This window comes from Caretta caretta, chromosome 10 (assembly GCF_965140235.1).
Source record: "Caretta caretta isolate rCarCar2 chromosome 10, rCarCar1.hap1, whole genome shotgun sequence".
In the NCBI taxonomy this organism is placed as follows: domain Eukaryota; kingdom Metazoa; phylum Chordata; order Testudines; family Cheloniidae; genus Caretta; species Caretta caretta.
In genome coordinates this window covers 61,135,330-61,158,096 of record NC_134215.1, presented here as the reverse complement: position 1 = coordinate 61,158,096, position 22,767 = coordinate 61,135,330, and the positions used below count along the sequence as shown (strand labels likewise).

The window sequence follows — 22,767 nt, the reverse complement described above, 5'->3', positions numbered from 1 at the left end:
GCTCAACAAGTTGAAGTTACAAATTTTGTCTTCTTCCCTAGAATATAAATCTCAACAGTTATTTATCTGAGCAGTAAATGGCTTCCTGTTATCATCTCACCTCTCCCCAGTCATAGAATCGTAACACTGATAGGGACCTCAAGAGTTCATCTAGTCCAGTCCCCTATACTCATGGCCGTACTAAATATTATCTAGATCATCTCTGATAGGTATTTGTCTAACCTGCTCTTAAAAATCTCCAGTGATGGATATTCCACAACTTCCCCAGGCAATTTATTCCAGTGCTTAACTGCCACGGCAGGAAATTTTTCCTAATGTCCAATCTAAACTGCCTTTGCTGCAATTTAAGCCCATTGCTTCTTGTCCTGTCCTGAGAGGTTAAGGAGAACAATTTTTTTCCTTCCTCCTTTTAATAAACTTTTATGTACATATGTACAATGGATCATGCAAGGTATTTCAAGACACGACTTCAGTGGCTAACAACATAATGGACATGATCTTCAAAGCAAGTCATTCTGAAACATGAAAAAGCCCCATTTGAGGCATTCTGCTCTTTGTGAGTGGTTTGCAGTTTGTGAGTTAGTGCAGTGAGATTTTTATAGTATTCACATCACAAAAAATAAAATATTGGTTTGCCTGCATTTCCCCCTCATTCTCATTATCCTCATTCTCGTTATCACGAAAGTGAAGTTATTCTCCACCAACTGGACAGGAAAGTTTTACTACCTTCTATTCTATATTGACAAGGGTTAAGGCATTCAGGTGAACAACTCTTCCCCCCCCCCCCCCCCACTGCCCTCCCAGTCCAACCATAAATATGAACTAACCATAAATATCAGAGTACTGCGATATAATTAATAAACAGAACTACACCTTAATAGCATTGTCACCATAGAAAGCCTGGTATTCAACGTAGAACAGACTATGATTTGCCATTTGCAGTGGTGTTGTAGCCATTGCATGAGTACAAATGGGAAGGGAAGGTTAGAGAATCAATCACTGATGCCTGTTGCTGTAGGAAAGAACAGTGACAATTCCCTACTAGTGGCCCATATACTGCAAACTGCTCCAAAAGAGTTGCAGGAAAGATGTGGGGGCCCTCACCAACCTCAATGAACACTGGCAAGCAGGAGTGGCTGACCATGGAGGCAGGGCTGGATTAACCCAAACGCTAATAAGGCTATAGCCTTATGCCCTCCTAATTTTACGCCCTACTTTAGGCAAGTGAGAATAGTTTATCTATTTGCCTTCTAAGAAGAAAGCGTGTTGTTTCTATTGCCACCTGTTTTCTGATACCAAAAAGTGGGGAATGTTCTGTAAAGGCTTCAGTGATCGGAAGAATATTGCATACATTACCAATCATGCAATGAGTGAGCAGCATACATTTTCAGTTAGCAGCTACCATGCTTGAAAGAAAGTTAGTGGCAGAATTGATACCCAAATGAAAAAACAGTTTTTGGAAGCTCGTGCTTATTGGAAGAATGTTCTCAGATGCGTAGTTGAAACCATAGTTTTTCTTGCTGAGTGTGGTCTGCCATTCTGTGGCTCAGATGAGACTGTTGGATCAAAACACAATGGCATTTACCTTGGCATTCTAGAGCTAATCACTAAGTTTGACCCTTTCTTAGCTCAGCACATCAGTGAACACACAAATCGTGGAGAAGGCCATAGGAGAAGGTCAAATCTATCAAAGACTATTTGTGATGAATTCATTGCACTGCTGGCAAAGAACACTCTATCAGCCATTGTAGATGAGATCAAAGATGTGGGATATTTTTCAGTGTCCGTCGACTCGGCACCGGATGTGTCACATGTTGATCAGCTGACTGTCATCTTGTGTTATGTGCTACCCAGCAGACCAGTTGAGCATTTCATGACCTTCATAAACATCACCAGCCACACAGGGGAGAAACTTGCCTCGTACCTACTCGATTTCCTCACCGAAAATGGGATTGACATTAGCCTTTTTTTTCATGGCCAAAGCTGAGTGGCATATGAGTGGCAAATGTTCAGGGATGCAGGCAAAGATAAGAGCCCAATGCTTTGGTTGGTTACACACTATGCGCTGCACACTCACTTGTTGGCCAGTCTGCCAGGGATTGTTGTGTTGAAGCAGTTTCTTTTTTTCGATTTGTCCAAGAATTGTACAATTTTTTCTCTGCATCAACTGTCTTGGATGATTCTTAGAGATTCACTACCAAAGAGATGCCCAGTGCCCAAATCACTCTCAAGGACATGGTGGAGTACCAACACTGAAGCTGTAAATGCAGTTGTTCTGGGATACCCCAACATCCTTGAAGCACTAGAGAGCATTAAAGATGATGAATCTCAAAAATTAGCAACAAGAAAAGATGCCAAGATCCTGAGTGATGCAATGCACACTTCAGAAACTGATATTTTGTGTGAGGTCTGGAATGATATACTTCAGCCATTCAGCAGATGCAGTCTAAGCTTGCAAAGTGCTCAAATTGACCTTTCCACTGCTGTAAACCTAATGAGGAGTCTTGGAACTGTTCTTCAACAAATACAGGATAGTTTTGATGAGTATAAAATTCAGGGGGCTGCAAGGACTGCTAACCATGAGTGTAAGTCAGCCAAATGCCACAAAAGACAGAAGACCTGCAACGATGCACCTGCCCACTCATTCAGTGACAAGGAGGTCTTCAGAGTTAATACCTTCATCACAATCATCGGCAAACTGAAGAGTTCATTAGAACATCGGATCGAGGCTTACAAAAATATTGACAAAACCTTTAGTGTACTGTCAAATTTTTCGCCTAACACTTCAAGTTCCGAAGTCAGTGAAGGTATCAAACAACAGTGTCAGAAGTTCCCAGATGATCTCCCAGTAGATTTTACTAAGGAATTTCTTCAATTTGTTCAATGCACATCACTCTCAGATATATAGAGAAACGATGACAAAAGTAAATCTATTTGGATGTACCCAGTTATCACTGAATTCAAGGTGATAGAATGTTTACCAAAGTTGAAACTGCCTTACAGCTGTATTTGTCACTAATGATCACTAATTATAGTGGAGAACATTCCTTCTCTCTCCTAACAAGGGTTAAAAATGTCCTCCGATCCACCATGACTCAAGAGCATCTCAGTGCTTTGTCCCTCTTGAGCACTGAGAATGAAATCGTCAGGTCTTTGAGGTATGATGACATCATTCATGACTTTGCCACAGCTAAAGCTGGGCGGGGGGGAGGGGGGGAATTGTTTGAAGAATTGAGTGTAGTCAGAGTAGAATAAAATTGTTAATTTTACATAAAAATAATATGTAAATATGTATGTAGATAAATGATTGATGACTTATATAATTCATACTTACGCTCTTCCCTCCCATTAGCCTTTGGTCCCTCAGAACCTTTATCCGGCCCTGCATGGAGGGGATTCCCTGTTGCTCCCTCCAAAGGAATGGCTCAGCAGGTGTTCTCCCCTATGTGGTGGGGAGCTCTGTGAGGCAAAGTGGTTTGTGAACCCCAGTGTCTTCTGGTGCTGCCACTGAAGCTTCACGCTGCCCCAGGGCAGGGCAAAACTTAACTGCAACAGTCTGGCCCCAAAGTACCAGTCATAGAAACTGGGCCTATAGGTGAAATATTAAGGTTTGAGGGGCATATGTTCTCCTTGAAAAATGGAAAACCACATGCACAATAGTTCCTGGTGCCATTGAAACCAGCCTGGGAGCCACTGATGGGTTGGGTGCACAAGCGGGATGGATTTGATGACAGTCACTTGTGCTTTGCACAGACTGGAGCTTTTGTATTGCTTCCACCTCCAAGTCCAGGTACAGTGAGTTACAATGTTCCAGATTTAATGTGATAGGAACGTGCATCAAATCCTCATCCAAAAAAAGGGGCAAAGTATCATAGTAGACTCGAGGTGGAAGATGGCATTTCTGATGCCAAAACTAGACAAAGCCAACAGGAACAATTTACCTTTACTTTCTCCCCAGTAACTATGGAAATACATACTCTTCCCACACAAGAATCAGGAATTATATACTACATGCTTTGTCATTATTTCATTGGTTAATAAGGCAGAGACACCGTGCTGTTAAGATGCAGCTTTTGCTTTGAAATGAACTATTTACTCTGTGTCCAACTGGAAAGACACAGCAGTGTTCAAAAATAATTACAATACATTGCTGACTCCAGACTAGATAGTGGCTAACTCCCATATGGCTTACATAAAGGCTGACCAAAACTGCAGCCCCTCTTCTCGAGCGAGTCAATGGCTGGTTCTCAGGTGCTCCTCACAAGAAGCATGTAGTGGGCAGAGCGATGGGTTCTGCTACCCTGCCGACTGGGCATCAGAACTGGAGTACGCATGCTTGTCCTGCTTAGCAGTTTATAGACTCCTCCATGCTGAGAAGTGACTGTACCACCCCTTAGTGTGGGCTAAGCACTATTTTAAAAGTCTAGCTGTAGTTTGTTCAGTGCTTGTTTGATATTCCATTGCTGGTCCTTTCCTGTCTGGATGAACTGGGTGTTTTAGTCCAAATCAGGGGTGGCCAACCTGAGCCTGAGAAGGATAGCTCTCTCATCATGTTTCTGAATGACTCATGTTAACTGTTGCAAGTGTGTGAGTAAAGTTTGTATTATTATTTTATTATTTATGTGTGTGAGTAAAAAAATTTTTATATGTGTGAGTAAAATTTGAAGGAGCCAAAATTTACCAATGTACATTGCCAAAGAGCCACAGTAATATGTCAGCAGCCCCCGATCAGCTCCCCCCATCCCGCTCCCAGGGCCTCCTGCCCACCAGCAGCCCTGCCGATCAGCACCTCCCCCTCCCTCCCCACACCTCCCGATCAGCTGTTTCATGGTGTGCAGGAGGCTCTCGGGGAAGGGGGGCAGAAGCGAGGGCATGGCAGGATCAGGGGAGGGGGCAGGAAGGGATGGAGTGGGGCCAGGGCCTGTGGCAGAGCCCGGGATTGAGCAGTGAGCACCCCCCTGACACATTGGAAAGTTGGCGAATATTAACTTCTGAAGAGCCGCATGTGGCTCCGGAGCCACAGGTTGGCAACCCCTGGTCCAAATAATAAAAAAGACCTCTGGTGTTTTTCCCGCCCAGGTTTAATGCAGTTAGAACCTATGTGAATGCCTCTCACAAATGTCATTACCACCCCCTGAGCATTTCAATTAAGCTCTGGAATCTTTAGTCTTTATGATTTGAAGCTGTATCTTCTGACTTGTCTCTGGAGACTTTGAATCCTTTTATTAATGAAGAGACAAATTGAGGATTTGGCCATATTTGTTTAGGAGTACTTTGGATCAGAATTGGCCATTCCCAAATCTAGGACTGTAGCTTGTTTTATTTCTTTTTTCCATCTTCACATTTGCTACTTGTAAAAAGGATTAAAAATAAGTGGAGCTACAATGCGAAACATAAGCCAAGAAAGCTTTCAGGACCTTTGCAAAACAAAGGGTCAAGAACAGGTTTGTTTTTCTGAGAAGGAAGAAAATAAGCAGGGTTTTTTGGGGGGATAGGGGGGAGTGGAGGAGAATACAAGAAGCATGTATATTTTTGCTTGCTTTGGATAAGCGCCACTGAATGAACAGTGATTCATTTCCACTTGATACTAGGAAGTGAAAAGGAAATTCAGAGAAATCTGGAATATTACAAATATTTCCCCTTCCACTTAATGTGTGACCTTCGTGATTCACTTGTAAATCACAGCTTTAATTCTCATTTTAGTAAAGGTAAAAAGTTCTCTTTAAAATGTGTTTAGTTAGGGCTCCATTAACAAACTATCACTTAGGTTCTATCATCCTGTGGAAGAAGAATGAATGTCAACATTCTTTAAAACGTGACATTTACCAATTAACATATTAAATGGCATCATTTAAACACTAAAGGGCTGCCAGTTATTCACAGCATGGACTATAAATCATCAAGGTTCATTATATTGTAGAAATATAACCATACAATCAACTAGTTCATTTTCACAAAGTCTGCCATAAACTGTAGTCCTATGTAGTGAAATATTAAAAACAACAGGTTCTGTCTAGAACAAGGGTTCTCAAACTGTGGGTTGGGACCCCATTTTAATGGGGTTGCCAAGGCTGGCATTGGCCCTGGGCCCTAGCAAGTCTGAAGCCCAAGCCCCATCGCCCAGGGCTAAGGTTACATGCTCTGCGTCCAGGACAGAAGCCCTTGGGTTTCAGCTTTGGCCCCCCTGCCCAGGGTGGCAGAGCTTGGGCGGGCTCAGTCTTTAGTCCCCACTCTGGGGGTTGAGTAGTAATATTTGTTGTAAAAAGGGAGTCATGGTGCAAGAAAGCTTGAGAACCGCTGGTCTAGAATAAATAGTGTATTAAATCAGAAATGTTTAATGGAACTCTCTAGAGGTCTTAGAAATATTGGATCTTTGTGACACAATACACATACATTTTATAATAGAAACAAGAATGGAGAAGTACGGGAATAGCCAGATCTTAAAACCTAGGTACATCACAAGTCTGGACAAAATGATGAGAGAGCGATTCTTCTTCTTTGAAAATATGTAAATATCATCATGTTTCTGAATGACTTATGTTAACTGTTGCAAGTGTGTGAATAAAGTTTGTATTATTATTTTATTATTTATGTGTGTTCCCATGGGCTTAGAGGCCCCTATCAGATATTGCACTAGTCATCTGTAGACATGAAAAAAATTTCCCTGCCTTAAGGAGCTTACAGTCTTGATTTATGACAATATACAGCAAGATAGGTGAAGCAAAAAAGATGGAAATGGGGTTGGGAGGCAGTTAGAAGCAAGTAACAGTTAAACTGTTAGAGGGCTTATTCTTTCACCCTCTCACTTCCCCGGTCCTTCTCGCATGAACAGAAAGCAACACTACCCGAAGTCCGAAGGTGCAAACAATTAGATGGTTATTGGGGTGAACTTCCAGCAAGCTTACCTCCAAGCTCCTTTTTCCTTATTTTCGAATCCAAACTTACTTCCTGTTTGCCCCTAATGTATATAGTAATATTCTTAGTTATACCTTAACTAATTGTTCTACTGAAATTTACCTAACCAATCCTAACATATTGTAACATGATTAGCTAACCAATTATATCCCACTACCCTAATTAACTTACATATAGCAAAATTAATTATACCGCACACAGAAACAATCACAGAACTAGACAGAGACCATGCAAATAAACAATAGCAAAGTGGGAACTATAATGACAAAACAATACAGAAGTGAGGATTTCACAACTGCATCTATAAAGACATAAGGGTTTCCCAGCTGTGTCTATTGATAAGTGAGTTCTTACCAAACAGAAAACTATCAAACTAAATTTCCTTTTACATCTTCTAGGCTCTTCCCTTTCTCTGGAGGTGATAGATTGGATCACTTTTCGAACAGCCCCAGATTGCCTTATTTCAATATGACTAGTTTGGAATGTGAGGATGTGATCATATGCTTCCCAGTTTATGGCTGCTCCCGCTACTTAGCCAAAGGCCTTAGCTTAAGAACAGGGCCTCAGACTGTCACAGTGTGAGAAGGCCCTTACACAGGCAGACAGTGATTTTGATTCTTTCTTTTATACCTCTATAACTAGCTAAATGATAAACATATACCAAAATTCTTAAAGTATAGGCCTTTACAGACAGGCCTGAATATCTATATCCTTACACTCTACCCCTTTTGGGGGTAGGGGTTTGGGTGATCCTCCTGCCTAGGTATCCCTGGAAAAGCATAGGACATATGGCGACACACTTTCTGATAGGGCCAGGCATCAAGGTGGAAGGTGTCAATATTCCATCTGTCCCACTGCCCCTTGCGTAGTACCGTGCCCTGTACCTTCTCTGCTACAGGCATACCACATCTTTTCCAATTAGTGTTCCAGACTTCCCATTATAGTGGGCCTAGTACACTGTGGGGGAAAGGGCTTACTACATTACTTATAGGTTATAATTAGTGGATGTTCTCTAGAGGGTTGTGCTCCCCTTGATTGTTTCCATATGCAATGTAACACAAATACAGTTAATAATACACCAGCTGCTATGATAATCCACGGCAACACCGAGAGTCCTGACCACTGCAGTATGGTCCAACATCCTAGCCACCACCAAAAACACTGCTTCTCCTCCTTTGATAGGGTTAACATTTTGTCAATGCCATCCTGTAGTGTATATTGTAAGTGTGTCCAACTGTTGGCACTTGGAGCAAGTTGCTCTTGTAATCTTTGTACTTTTGTCCATGCTGTGTCTCCATTGAATATCCATGGTGAAATTTGGTATTGTCCAAACCAATTCAACTACTTGGTATGGCATGGGGTAGTAGGTGCTGGTTCGATTGTTTACAACGATTAAATCCACTGGTCCATTGATGCACCATAGTCCAGGTGGCAGTGTATAGAAGTTCATAATTTGGTCATACACTGGAAGGATTTTGCCTCCTAGTGTTATATTGCAGGATTGCATACATTCCCACAGAATACACCATACCCCATGTATATTACCCCTAAATGCCCCCCCTTTGCAACAGGCCATTGATCCTGCTCCTCCATAGTCATAGGAGAGAGGCACATCCATATTCCTCCTCTGGATATTCAACTGCTTAATGTGATGACAGTCCAATTTACCCCATTCCATCCCTCCTACCACCTATTTCCTAGTAGCTCCCAATGCACTCCTCCTTCCCTAGTTACTCCCATAGTGTTCAAGGGGACCACCTTATTTGCATTTCCTTCCCATGGTATCCTAGTAACAATTACACAAGAACTGTCCCCACAGGTTGGGGCTGTTATTTTTCAGGTAGATGGTATGTGTTTGCAATTGTGGATAAATTTGGGCTAGCCTCCCCATTTAACACTGAAGGCCATTGTTCTGACCAAGCATCTCTCATAATATCCATTAACATTATTAACTGAGCATTTTGAATACCTAAACACACTTCTCCCCATGTTAATCTTCTGAAGCCATCCCCCACCATGTCACCAGGTCTCCTGCCCAATGAGTTAACTGCAAGTTTACCTCTACTGCTGTCCTCCACCCTAAGGCAACTGCTGATAGTTGGTGTGCTATTAATTTGTTGTTGAAATCTTATGTTTTGTTACTAATGTTTTGTTACTTATGTTTTGTTACTAATGTTACTAATTGTTTGGTTACCCACTCATCCCCCAGATTCCATGTATCCAGCATAGTGTTCCCCGCTGCCCACAATCCCCTTTTCCGACAACGATTCCGGGTGTGTCCCCTCACCCACCCTTTGAATTGTTGTTTCAATACTTTTATGAACATACTACAATTAGGAGGAATTTGGTCCACTCACCACTCCTTGCGGCGTACCACCCCTGTAAAAGAGTGAAAGGACACATTAAAAAGTGCTGGCTGCACCCACAATGGCTCCCATACATTTGCTTGCCGGGAATATTCTTGGCTCCAGGCTGTGGCCACTTTAAATTTGGATTCTTCCAACTTGGCATCCACATCACCGGTAGGGTTATATTCTATAAAATGGTTAACTCATCATACACCCAGCGTCCCAAAGGGAATTTTACACCCAATGTATATTTACATAATAATTACATCTTCGGGGATTATCTTCCATGGAAGTACCATTGTGGTTACATATGGTAACATCCTAAGTGTGGGGCCCTATTTTCCCAAAGGGGTTTGTTTGCTCCAGGAGACCAAGTCCAGATGTTCAATATTAGAATGTAATATGACAGCGTTTCCTGGGTTGATATTGCAATGTTTAGAAGTCTGATACAATCAGTTTCATTTCTGTATTGTGAAGTTTAGTAGAATGCATTGTTAAGTAGCATTTAGTCATCCGAGAGAGCAAGAGGTATAAAGATGACCAGTTTTCAAAAGAATTGTAACATCGCTTCCTCTTGTTTTCAGAATCTTTTTTTTTCCCTGCAGAGCTTTAAGGAGTATGCTTTATCCTATGTCCAAGTGACTTTTGAAGTTTCCTTAATATCTCAGTGTTAAATTGTTTGGTCTATTCTTGCTAACAGCAAGATCTTTCATCTATTGTCTCATTTTTCTCTGATGGTTAAGGATCATGTTGCAAGCATCCTTAAAAATGATTATGTTGTTTAGATTATCTCTTGGATAACTTTACTTCTGTATGTATAGGGAAGTTCAAGTAATGCCGCAAATATTAAGGTAAACTTGTCTATTTAGCTAAAGCAAATGATCAAAACCATAGTGACCACCATAGACTACTTTTAGTCCATTTACAATTATGTGTTTAGGCTTGCTTTTACCTGAGTCAGGCGTTAACATTTTATTTTAACTGGTGTGATGCACTCTGATACATTCCTGTACTTTACAGGTCCCATGAAAGTGTCAGAAGCCATGCAAGTGTGATAGATGGGGAAAGAGGTAATTTAGAAGAGGCAGTTAGATAGCCATCTTGCCAGGAGGCGTGGCCGGCTGTTATGCTCAAAGCCTAAAGTTTATGAATAGAAAAACAACAAAATTGTAAACATAATTATAGCAAGAGCAAAACAACTTCCAATTCATCCAAATTGTAATATGAGAAATGAATTTGACAATACAAATAACAACAGTTACCCAAATGACAAGAGAGCAGTAAACACTTTCTGGTTTTAATAATCTTGCATATGCAAATCATTGTATGTAGTCCTGGCCTCGCTTATTTAGGTACCTGGAAGGTCTCTCTAAAAGAGCATTAGTGCTTACTGTTATTGCTACCTAGGCCCTATTGACCTGAAAACACCCTCCACAGCTGGCTGACCTATTAAGAGAGAAAGGTTGGCCTGCCACAGAAGCTGGAAAAGAAAAGAGCAGAGCTAAACACAGCCTCAATTTGAGACTCCATATATGAGGCTGCTGATGTTCTTATTTCCATTCTTGACTTCCAGGATTTTTCCTCCTGGCTGCATTAAATCTCCTCAGATGTATCATGGTTTTACAGGGGGAAAGACAGCTTGGTGTTGTGGTGACATTTTCTCTACAGTCACTGGAACTCTGTGAGAAATGTTTCTCTCTCCCTCTTTATCACAACTTTGGTTTTTTTCCCTTAAAATATCTTGGGGGCATGCAGACTCCTTTCAGCTTTCTGGCATTCTGTTGGCTAGGGAAGAACAAGTCCTTACATTGTGGTGCTTTGGGATTCCCCGTTCATACTCCATGCAATCTCTGGTGTTTGAGAAAAGGGATAATGTGATGTAGCTAAACAAGTATGGCTGGAGAGGAGACAGCACAATATCTCTCACAATCACAACTTGCATTTGTGGCTGCGAAACCCAGTAGGCCATCAGGTTTCCATGGGCCAACATCTGTGTGGGTAATCACAATTAGATCAAGCTTAAAGCTGTTAAAGGCAGTGTTTACCCACGGTTGTTTTTCGTTTTTACCGTAGCACCTAAGGGCCCTAGTCATGGACCAGGACACCCTTATGCTGAGTGCTGTACAAACACAGAACAAAAGATGGTTCCTGGCCTCTGAAGAGTTTACACTCTAAATAGACCTGACAGATACTGGGTGGGGGAAGGGGTATAACACACAAGTACAGTAACATATGTGATGGCAGCAGTGTCATGTTAGTTCCAAAATTGGTTTATATATATGTGGGGACTTAGGAGGGGATAAGCTAAAGCAATGGGAGAAAAAGGGCAGGTGAGGGGGATGGGGAGAAGGGAGTAAGAGGAGTTACAGTGACATGAAGAGACTGTGTGGGAAGGGGAGATTTGAAGAAAACACCCAATCAGCACAGGGCATAGAAAATTCAGGCAAAGTATAGAAAGTTCTCCAAAGGAGCAAAGTTCCCTGCTTTGGCTGCTTCAGCCCCTACTGGTGGAGTCTCTGGCTGACTCCTCTTTGCAGCTTTTTCTGTACTTGAACAACTTAGAAACTGGACAGTCACATTAATACACCAGAGAGAGATGAAACAGTGTATCTGAAGTTCATTTCTTGCCACTAGAATTGGAAATTGTAACCATGATTTACCTTGGAAGATAATCAGAAAAGTAACGGCAAAACTATCTCTGCCTAGTTCAACTATCAGTACCATAGGTTTCAGAGTAACAGCCGTGTTAGTCTGTATTCGCAAAAAGAAAAGGAGTACTTGTGGCACCTTAGAGACTAACCAATTTATTTGAGCATAAGCTTTCGTGAGCTACAGCTCAATGCATCCGATGAAGTGAGCTGTAGCTCACGAAAGCTTATGCTCAAATAAATTGGTTAGTCTCTAAGGTGCCACAAGTATTTCTTTTCTTTTTATCAGTACCATAGGTACCCTGAAGTCATGTTTGGTTACTTTGGTGCAAAAACAAGTACTTCTGTATTGTGCTATCAGTACACAACAGGACAGCCGTAGGACAGTGTGCTGGATTCTGTTCTGGTTCATGAATCAACAAAATCATTGAGCTACACTCTTTATTATTGTTGATGGATTTTGATTTTGAGGTCCCATATTGAATTTGAAGTTACTGATATGGAAAAGTAGGCATGTTTAATCTGGAAGGATAAATAGGGAATGCCCCTCCAAAAATCCTATTTAGTTATTTTTGTTGAATATACTTGCAGTTGAGTTTGATCAGTATATATTAAAAGTGAAATGTCAAACTGTTTTCTAAACCCCCAAAACTACATTTAAGCATTTGCAGAATATTGGTTTGGCAATAAGCTAACGTGATCACACTGTAAGCTAAAACTTGTCTTTTAGCTAAGCAATTCTAATTTCTTTTCTGGATGCATAAAGATTCTGGATCATTTCTCCAAGTTTCTGCTTCATTAACTGTTAACTTACAGGAAGAAGCAGGTCACATCCCTTAAAACACTAATTAACCTGTGATATCATCTAGGATGTGAAATGATTATATAATCAGAGCATTTGCCACACATCCATTGTGTACTGCTGATTTAATAATGTAGGAGTTATGGAAACTTCCTGCAAAACCTTGTCCATTGAGCTAAATAATAAACCTCAGAGCTTAAAGGCAGCACACAGGAGGAAACCCTGCCAGCATTCTTGGTTCATGAAACTCCCGGAGTTCACAAACCTTTATGAAGCTTTCTCCTGAGAAAACAGCATTTTGAAAAGCTTGAATGATACCTGTCAGTTTATTCTGTGGTTCAATCTTGCAAGGTATCAGGGGCCTCTAGTGAGTTGCTGAGTGGCATTAAACACTGAGGGATTGGGGTGGCACTCCAGCCCCTGCAAGGTCAGACTGCCAAATCCTACAGATTTGGTTTGTGTACAGTTCTAAATAAGGAAATTGTAAAAGAAACAGCCTGACTTCGCCTTCATTTCAGAACTGTGTTATGAACCAAACCATATCACATATACTTTCATAGTTTCATAGTCTTCCTTGCAAGAAAGGAGTGAAGTTTCATTGTCAAAGAGGATTTGCCTGATGAATATCAATGCTAGAGGAGACCTAAAGAGTCTTATGCCTGAAAATCAGATTCACTCTCCAGTTATCTTGAAAGCCTTGTCTATTTTGTCTTCCCTTTCAATTTCAAGCAAAGGGGAAGCATCAGCTTTTTAAAAAAATAGTTGGGGGGAAAAAAGGAGTAGAAAAGGAAAGAAACTATTAATAATCAGAGCTTCTAAGAAGCATCAATATCCATAAATTATGAGGGGTTTGCACTAGGCTTTCATCATGTCACTTTTTAGAGCCATATGAAAGAGTTGAAGAAGAAAATAGAACTTGCAGTCAGATATCTTTAGGGGTTTTTTCCCTAGAAAACAAAAATTATTTACAGTTTGGAATATTAAAGTAGTTAGAGCTGGATGAGCTACTGTTAGGATCTGATCCCAAACCTGCTGAAGTCTAGGAAAAGATTCTCATTGATTTCATTATGCTTTGGATTAGATACCTAGATTTTTAGAGTCAGATACTAATCTCATTTATACCAGTGCAAATCCAAAGTCTTCACTGAAGTCAATGGAATTATTCAGATTTAAGGGGGTGAAATGATTGTATCGCCTGGCCCTTAGCCTGTTACCTAAGAGCTGAATGTCTGTTACCTTGTAAAGAATGATGCTCAAAATGTCTTTATGTACTACTAGGTGGGAGGGGAGATTATCTTTGTCCCCTATGGGATTTTCCTCTGTGTCAACAGATCCAACTGTACAACAACCATCTGACTTTTGAGCTTTATTATCTGACAGCTCTGGTGAGTTCTCCTTAGAATTCACACAGGGGAAGGGGGAATCAATGGGATCTAGCTTAGCTTCCCTGGTCGCTTCCCCATAGAGCCTGGATTTTAGCACATGTGGCCCTAGCTGCTTTAGTCTCTCTCAGAAGTTCTTGACTCTATGACTGTTTGGTGGAGTTGGGAGAGTGACTGGAGTGGGGGAAGGTGTGGAGAAAAGGGATTAGGTAATGGAAAGGTCCCAGCAGAACACTGGAATGTATGCTGAATTACTGAACAATAGGCCTTCTGCTCTCTTGAAACTGACACATGCAGGGACCCCTGCCTGAGCTCTGGACAGCAGCAGTGTGTATGGAAGTGCCCTTCTGTCCCTGAGCCCTCGAAGCTCTGTGTGGAGCAGACAGCTCTGGGGAGAGGGAGTTATGCAGAGGGGGCCGGCCAACTGCCAATGGAGTTGAATGGCTAATTTATATTTTTTAAAGGTGTGGACAATGGTAGGGAGAGGGGCAACTGGGGATAGTTTGTGTGGAAGGGGGAAGTCTGACATTAATCCATAAACTAATAGACAGTGAGGTCATCTTCTCCAGAGGCAGAAGAGGGAAATATTAAGGGAGCATAGAAGCATATGTCTTGATAGGGATTTTTTAAGGGACAATTTGAAAATAAGCGTGTGTGATTATGATCCAAGAAGCCACTCAAATGGTAAACCTATGTAAGCCATGTGATCTTATCACTGTTACCCTCCTCCTTGCTGAGTTTTACAACTCCAGGCAGAAGAAAGAGATAAGTAGTTGTGCACATGCATTCCTAAAGTTATACAGAAGCTATCCATGTGACTGCTGAGGGAAGATGCACAGTTACAGAAGAATAGAGAGCTCAAATGATGATCATGTGCTGAAGGATGAAGAGCTAATAAAGTAGTCTCCATGCTTGCACAAATGAAGCAGTGGTTCTGTTCTTGTCAGCACCTTATATACTGTGACAGAGTCAGACCAGAAGAATATAAGAGAGTGCTGGAAGGCAGATACATCAGCCTTCAGAATGAGCAGACCCTTGTTCCCTGGATAGCCAAACAAAGGTGACTCCAGGCCAATTAAGACACCTGATGCCAATTAACCAGTTAAGGTGATTAGGCTAATGAGGACAGCTGGAACCAATCAAGGTCCCACTTATACTGTTTAAAAGCTCTCCTTCCAGTGCCCTCTAGGAGGCTGAGGTGAAAGGAGCTGGAGGAGAGGAAGTATTGCTGAATCCTGAGATAAGGGTGAAGCTAGGAAAAGGGGACCATGGGGGAAGTGGCCCAGGGAATCAAAGAGGTGTCAGTGGTGAAGGGAAAGCCACCAACATCTGCTAACATAAGGGTCCCTGGGCTGGAACTTGGAATAAAAGGCGGGCCCAGGTTCCCCTTCCCCCCCCATGCTCTACAGAGATCCCCTGGAGAAGGGAATCAGGACTCAGTCCAGGCAGGAGGTCAAAGTGCGCCTACTGAGCTATGGAGCAACAGAGACTGTGGGGTATTCCCCCTTCCCATCTCCCACGCTGGCTGGTGATGAAAGTAACTCTATAGGCTGTCACTCTTGCCACTGCACTGAGAAAGGGAGGTCACATTGAGGCCTTATTGAGTTTCTGAGGCCACTGAAACCTCCCAGAAGCGCGGGACCCACCAGTACAGGCTCAGGGCTTTGTCACAATACATATTTGTGTATAACATTAACATTATTAATCCAGTCAGTGCACTCCAGGGATATTTGTTATATAGCTAAAGTTCATGAGTATGGCCCACTGGCATATTTCATGTGACACAACAGTCTGTCTAAACATGTAAGATTCCTTATTGTGTACCAGGCAAGATCTCAATGGGTTAAACCATTTATCACAGGTTAAGTAGGATGCATTTCTCCTATTCATCCAAAAGTCCAGCTGAACTTATTTTTTCCCCCAGAAAATCCTTCGAACAGTACTTAGTAGAAGAAGGTAGGTAAGTAGAAGGCACTAGGTAGAAGAAGCTGAAGAAGCTCTTTCTCATAGTAGGATACATGGTTTCAGAAGCAGCGGGGCTTGTGCTAGCAGGACATGGAAATCTTGAATATTCCATATCCGTATCTATAGTTGGAAATTCACTGTACATTAATAAAACTAAGCACAAAAAAATAAATCCACCCATGGCCAGATCAGTTAGGGAATCATGTTATTTGATTTTTAGTATTATCTAGGCATTGCATGATATGTTCTGAATTGTAGAAGTGCAGTATGCTAATCTGGCATATTTTGAGACCAGTTAAAAGGAAAGAAGTTGAATAGGGCTTGGGTTAATGATTAGTCTAAAGGCATAAATGTCTGTTACCATTCTTAGATCTTTTATTCAAGTTCAGGTGAAAAATTAGACTTTACCAGGAAAGGACAGTTCCCATCCCCCAGTCTAGTGCAACTTATTATTTTCATAACAAAAATTATTGGTGGCCAAGCCCATTCACCTTGATGAGGTTTCTGAACAAAGGAATCCTGTCACACAAGATAATAGACCCACTTTATTTTAAGTTTCCAATAATTTCAAATTAATTTGCTATTCATAGAAACAGCACAGAATTAATTTGTCATTCATGTGCACGTGCCCATTCTTTTGACTTACACTTCATTTCAGTGTTGGTTACAAATCCGCCCTGTTTTACAGAGGGCCTGATTGTGGCTTTGTTGGGTGAGAATGCCACACACTTGGTCCTGGTTTATTAATTTCTAACCTTTTATTTGAACCAAAAGCTTGCCTTGTGATTACAATTACTATTAAAGTAAGGAATAACAGACATACCAAAAAAGATAGTGACTTTCTCCTGGCACATAGGCAGGTCATGATTGATTTCTCCTATGGTAGTTTGATTACCCCTTACAATTTACCACATTTTGTACACATTCAAATTACATTTTCATTAATTCTCTTCCAATCACCATTAAGAATTATGAATATTACATATCTTGTGCAATTCTCCATATACATGCATAGACTTCAGTTGGCGTAACTTTTGCTGTCCTCGCTATTTTCATGTTGTTATTTCTCTTTTGTAGTTGGTTTGTTGCAACTGATCATGCACTAATAAAGCATGTTTAACCAGACCACTTTTACCCTTTGCTTTGCATAGGATCTTTTGCGACTTTCCTGTTTTTCTCTAATTGCCCTTTGGCAGTTCATTTTTGTGTATCTGTTGTCCTTCAATCTAAGCACATCCTGTGGTCAAAACATCCCCCTTTGTCTTATGCAATCTACCCACACCAGTTTTGTACTGCATGTATGAAGTGGCCATGGGCTTTTCCTGTAATTTTTTTAAGATACATTCTGATATACATGTGTATATACAAGGTTTAAATGTTTGCGTGAATAGAGATATCAAACTGAGCATAAGAAAACACTCCAAATACTAATGATATGGCCAATAAATCAACATTAAAAAGTTACAGTCAGAATTATTTACTGCATTAGATATTGTGTTTTCTGCAGTCCCATTCTAACACATCAAAAGATTTTATTGCATATACTCAGAATTCTTTATATAGTTGTACTGTCTGAATGACAACAGCCTGCATTTCAATACCGTTTGGTATGTAGGATCTCAAAGCCCCAAATGTTTACAACTATAATTGATTAAGCCTTACCAGACTCTGTGTTGTGGTGAACTATTACGATACTCGCTATACAACTGGGTAAAATGGGGCACAGAAGTTAATTGTTTTGCTTAATGTATCCAGCTTCTCAAGGGGAGAGCTAGGAAGAGATCAAGAGTCCTGACTCTCAGTCCATGCCTCTGTTCACTAAAACTTACTTTTCATAAATTTGAAAAATTACTGCTGCTGTCAACCATTAGAATGTTAATTTTGCTTTTAACTATGTGTAACCCACACACCTCCTGGGTGTGGTGTTCTGTCCCATCTAGTGGCACCGAGACCACTTAGAGAGAGAGAGAGAGAGCAAATGAGTCTGCTCTACAGCCTTAGCTAACAGTCAGTTGGCTTTTAGCTCATGCGGTAGAGGCGCATGCATTAAGTGTCAGAGGTCTGTCGGTGGTACATATGCACAGATTAGTCATATTGTAGCAGGGAATACGGTAAACAAACAATGTCCTTAAAGATGCAAACTCCTAAACTCAAGCCTTCCCCCCCACCCCCTTTATGTTCCCTTAAGGCCTGGCCGTGGACTGTATGGAATTGACAGCATGCCAGACCTGCGTAGAAAGAAAAGTTTTCCCATCGTTCGAGATGTGGTGAGTAACCTCTGATACCAAAAAACTATTGATTCATTGGAAAATTATCTCTAGCTCTTTCATGTAATGGCTACTGTGTTTGTGATTAACTGTGTACCCTGCAACTGTTATATGGAAAATAGGGTTTAGGAAGATGGATCTAGACCAGGGGTGGGCAAACTATGGCCCGGGGGCCAGATCCAGCCCGCCAGCCATTTTAATCCTGCCCTCAAGCTGCTGCTGGGGAGTGGGGACTGGGGCATGCCCCACTTCGGTGCTCCAGCCAGAGAGCAGGGTTGGGGGCCACTCGATGTGGTTCCCGGAAGCAGCGGCATGTCCTTCCTCCAGCTCCTATGTGTAGGGGCAGCCAGGGGGCTCCTCTCTGCACGCTGCCCCCGCCCCAAGCATCACCCCCTCAGCTCCTATTGAAACCGCAGCCAATGGGAGCTGTGGGGGTGGTGCCTCTGGACGGGGCAGTGCGCAGAGCTGCTTGGCTGCACCTCCGCATTGGAGCCGGAGGGGATACATGCTGTTGCTTCCAGGAGACACTTGAGGTAAGCGCCACCTGGAGCCTGCACCCCTGAGCCTCTCCCTGTGCCCCATCCCTGATCCCCCTCCTGCCCTACAAACCCCTTGATCCCAGCCCAGAGCACCCTCCTGCACCCCAAATTCCTCATCCCCAGCCCCACCCCAGAGCCTGCACCCCCAGTCGGAGCCCTTACCCCACCCCCGTGCACACCAACCCCCTGCCCCAGCCCTGATCCCCCTCCTGCCCTCTGAACTCCTTGGTCCCAGCCTGGAGCACCCTCCTACACCCCAAACTCCTCATTCCCAGCCCCACCCCAGAGCCTGCACCCCCAGCCGGAGCCCTCCCCCGCCCCAGCCTGGAGCCTCCTGCCACACCCTGAACTCCTCATTTCTGGCCCCACCCGAGCCCTCACCCCCTCCTGCACTCCAACCCCAATTTTATGGGCATTCATGGCCCGCCACATAATTTCTATTTGGCTCTTGGGCCAAAACGTTTGCCTACCCATGATCTAGATCAAAGTAAGATCTGGTAATTATGAGTTACTAAATATGATTATATTTCACTTAATATCTACATTTGATTTGAGCTGAAATTATTAATAGAATCAGATAATACCTGAGCGTGCATCTGTGTGTACCATATGGGTAATAAACTATTCAACATAATGCCAAAATAGCTAATGAACACAGCTGTTATTCAGTGCTTGGGATACTGATTTGTTTGACTTACTGTGCAAGTGAAAGAGGAAAAACAGACATGTTTTAAAATCCTATATTTAAAATGATTTAAAGATTTATCTATAGTTTTATTATAACATGATGGGATCTGTTACCTTAGCAACCCTTATTACTTAGCAATAGTAATCTAGGCAAAAAATCATGACAGCAAGGGGAAAAGAATTTTAATTCTGTGACCTCTGATTTATGGCGAGTTTAGTCGAGGTTAAGTAGAAATCTTTCAGCTCTGAACAATATTAATTGCTATTCAAGTTTCCTTGAAGAGCCTCATGAACAATTCCTCAAGTTTCATAAATGAGTGGCATCTACTGAAATAAATGGGTTTAACAGTAGTTATTAAAAGGTTAACCTTAACCAAGTTACCACATTGTATTACTTCAGATACCACAGTTATTTTCTGTACTGGGAAATAACTGCACTATCTCAGATGTCACAAGAATGGTTTCTTTTAAAGCAGAATTATGTACCTTTTAATGAGGAATAATGATAATGACATATCGTGGACAATCCACTGTTGATTAAAATATATAGTCAATTGATTAACAACACTTATGGTTCATTATTAAAAATATTTAAGAGACCAAATAACCAAGCGTAGCCAAATTTATTGCTTAAAAACAAAGCAGTGCAATACAAAAAGTAGATAAACGTACCCTCCTTTTGGGAAGCAATTCTTATCTTGCAGCATATTCACCTTCCACAGGTCTGCTTCCAAGATACACCCTCAAGATCACCTGTATTTTTATAATAGGGTTTTTTGACAGTTATAAACCCCTTTATATGCCATTGAAGATTCAACCCCCAATTCCAATTTGTTTCTCTTATACCATGGGGTACTCCACTTATCTTTTGTTTTGGACACAGTTTTCTAGGTACTAATCGTTGAGAAGGCATCTCCTAAGCTTGTACCAAGGGCAGATCATGTATCTTGTCTTTTACAAGTCTCATATTCGCTAACGCCAAAAGCTATGTTTAGCTTTGTAGACTGGGATATCTATCTCTTGGTATAAGTGAGCAAAAGTGTTAACATCATTGCCCACATGCTGAATATATGGTGCACCCTAGCCTAACATATGTATTGGTTAGCACCACAAACCATGAATTGTTTACTAAAGAAATTCATGAAACGTTTCAGTAAATCAGAAATGTGATGTATTGAAATCAGGAAAATTTAATGATTGAAATTCACAGGGGGAAAAAGTGAACTTTTTCAGATCAATGATAAAGTGACAGTAATATGCTCATCTCTGTCAGAGAAACCCAGTATCCTGGAGAATCAGCTTCAGAATGAACATGCTGTTTGAAAATACAGAGACAGTTGAAAATAACTAAGCTCTACCAAAAACATGGTGCTTCTACTATGTCACCAAAAACCGGATTCATCTTTTTTTAATTGAACATTAGATGATAGCTGCAGAGCTCTTTAAAAATATTTTCCTAGTGAAAGTTATCACTGCCAGCTCAGAAATGACTGTATCCCTTAGTAATGTGGTGGTTAAACTAATACCTGTCTTTTTTTATTACTATTGTAAATAACTGTATGCATAAATGTCACTCATGTGCCTACAAACAGGAAAAAATGAATTATGGAATATCAGATGGGGAATGAAAGAATGCCATTAAGTATTTTTACATGTGTCAATATGATTATCTGTGAATCCTTCAGAAATGTTGAAATAATAATGCTAGAAATGCTTGCTGCTCAGCTGCTTTGACACTGATCAATGTACATATCGTTGTTTGACAGCTTTCAGATAGTAAATCTCCCTAATTATTAATACTCTCTCTAATTTCTTCCATATCACCACTGGATTTGTAAGGCTATGGTAAGTGCTTTTATACCAGTGAATGTTCTGAAATGTCATAGTCTAAAGGATTTCACAATTGTCACATTTCATGCTGACCTTTAATTGCAAATTAGAAATGCTGCTTTATGAGCAAGATGTTAATCCTAAATGAGGATATGGTTTATGAAAGTAGCCATCTGTTGAATAATAATTTTAAAATTACTAGAAATTAAAATATGTACATATCCTTTTTAAAAAGTGTTTAAATGAAAAAGCTTCCAGTTACAAATGGAAACAAGCAGATAACTTAAGGCCCAATCCTGCCAGGCACAGAGCACCTTCTCATGTGGTATATAGGATCTTTAATGGAAGTTGAGTATGTTCAGCACCTTGAAATTGACGTTGATTTAAATTGATTTTGAATTATTTGGACAATTTGGAAAAAACTTGTTTTTCCAAAATAAATCAACTTTCTGTGCAGTGTAGCAAGAGCTATGCTGCGTATTTGATATTACATCATGTAGAAAATCTGTTTTTTCCAGGCCCTATTTCTGGGGAATCTCCCCATCTGCTTTCCCAGTCTCTGCACCTTCTCTTTTGTCCCCACTGGAAAACACAGTGTTGGCTTAGAATGAACAGCAAGTAAGATGTAATAAGAGAATTCTGCCTGAGTAATCAATCTCAAATGGCTTGTTTTCGGCCGCGCAACACTTCCCGTTATTAAAACCCTGTTTTTCAGTTGCTCGTAACTTTATCAACTTTTAGCTATTTGGGCTGAAATTTTCCATGCTGGGTGTCTGCCTCAGGCTGTATATTTTTGAAAAAATTCAGCCAAATTCATTCAGTCGCTTACAAAAACAAGGCTAGGAAAAAATGTTATTTTGCCCAGGTTACAAAATTCTGGTGACTTTTTTTTTTTTTGAGAAGTCTCCAAACTTTGAAGCAAGGAATTGCACTTTGGCAGGAGGATGGCTTTTATGCCAGTGATATGGTTTTTGTAGTCCCTGAGCAAACCCGTCCCCAAATGTGGTCAAGTTTATAAGATTTTTAAAAATTCCAGATTGCACATGCTCATTAGAGACTTGCTAGACCTTCACAGCTAAATTCCCCCAAAATTCTGTTTCAACTGGGCATGCTCCAGCTTGGGACTGAATAGGACTTTCCTTTAAATTGTAGCTCTGGGTTGCCGTGGTCTGGGCCCTGGACTGGCCCTGGAACCAAGAGTAGGTAGTCTTAATTCTGGCATTTCCTGATATTTGAGTGTTTCACTTTGCAAACTTGATAATGTTCTTTTAACAGAGAGTGTGTGTGTGTGTGTGTGTGTATGTAATATTGTATTGTAAATCATTTTGTAGAAATTCAGAAAAATGGAAATTTACTTTACTTTAGCAATATCCTGTATATAAAT

The 22,767-nt window shown here is 41.1% G+C and overlaps 1 protein-coding gene across 2 annotated transcripts in view; it reads left to right on the top strand.

Moving 5' to 3' along the window:
• Positions 1-22,767, top strand: part of UNC13C (unc-13 homolog C) — a 405,344-nt gene that overhangs the window by 86,385 nt on the left and 296,192 nt on the right. For both annotated transcript variants that reach the window (XM_048867013.2, XM_075133069.1), the window contains exon 5: positions 18,249-18,327. In XM_048867013.2, coding sequence (XP_048722970.1) covers positions 18,249-18,327 — 79 coding nt within the window. The remainder of the gene's footprint in view (positions 1-18,248; positions 18,328-22,767) is intronic.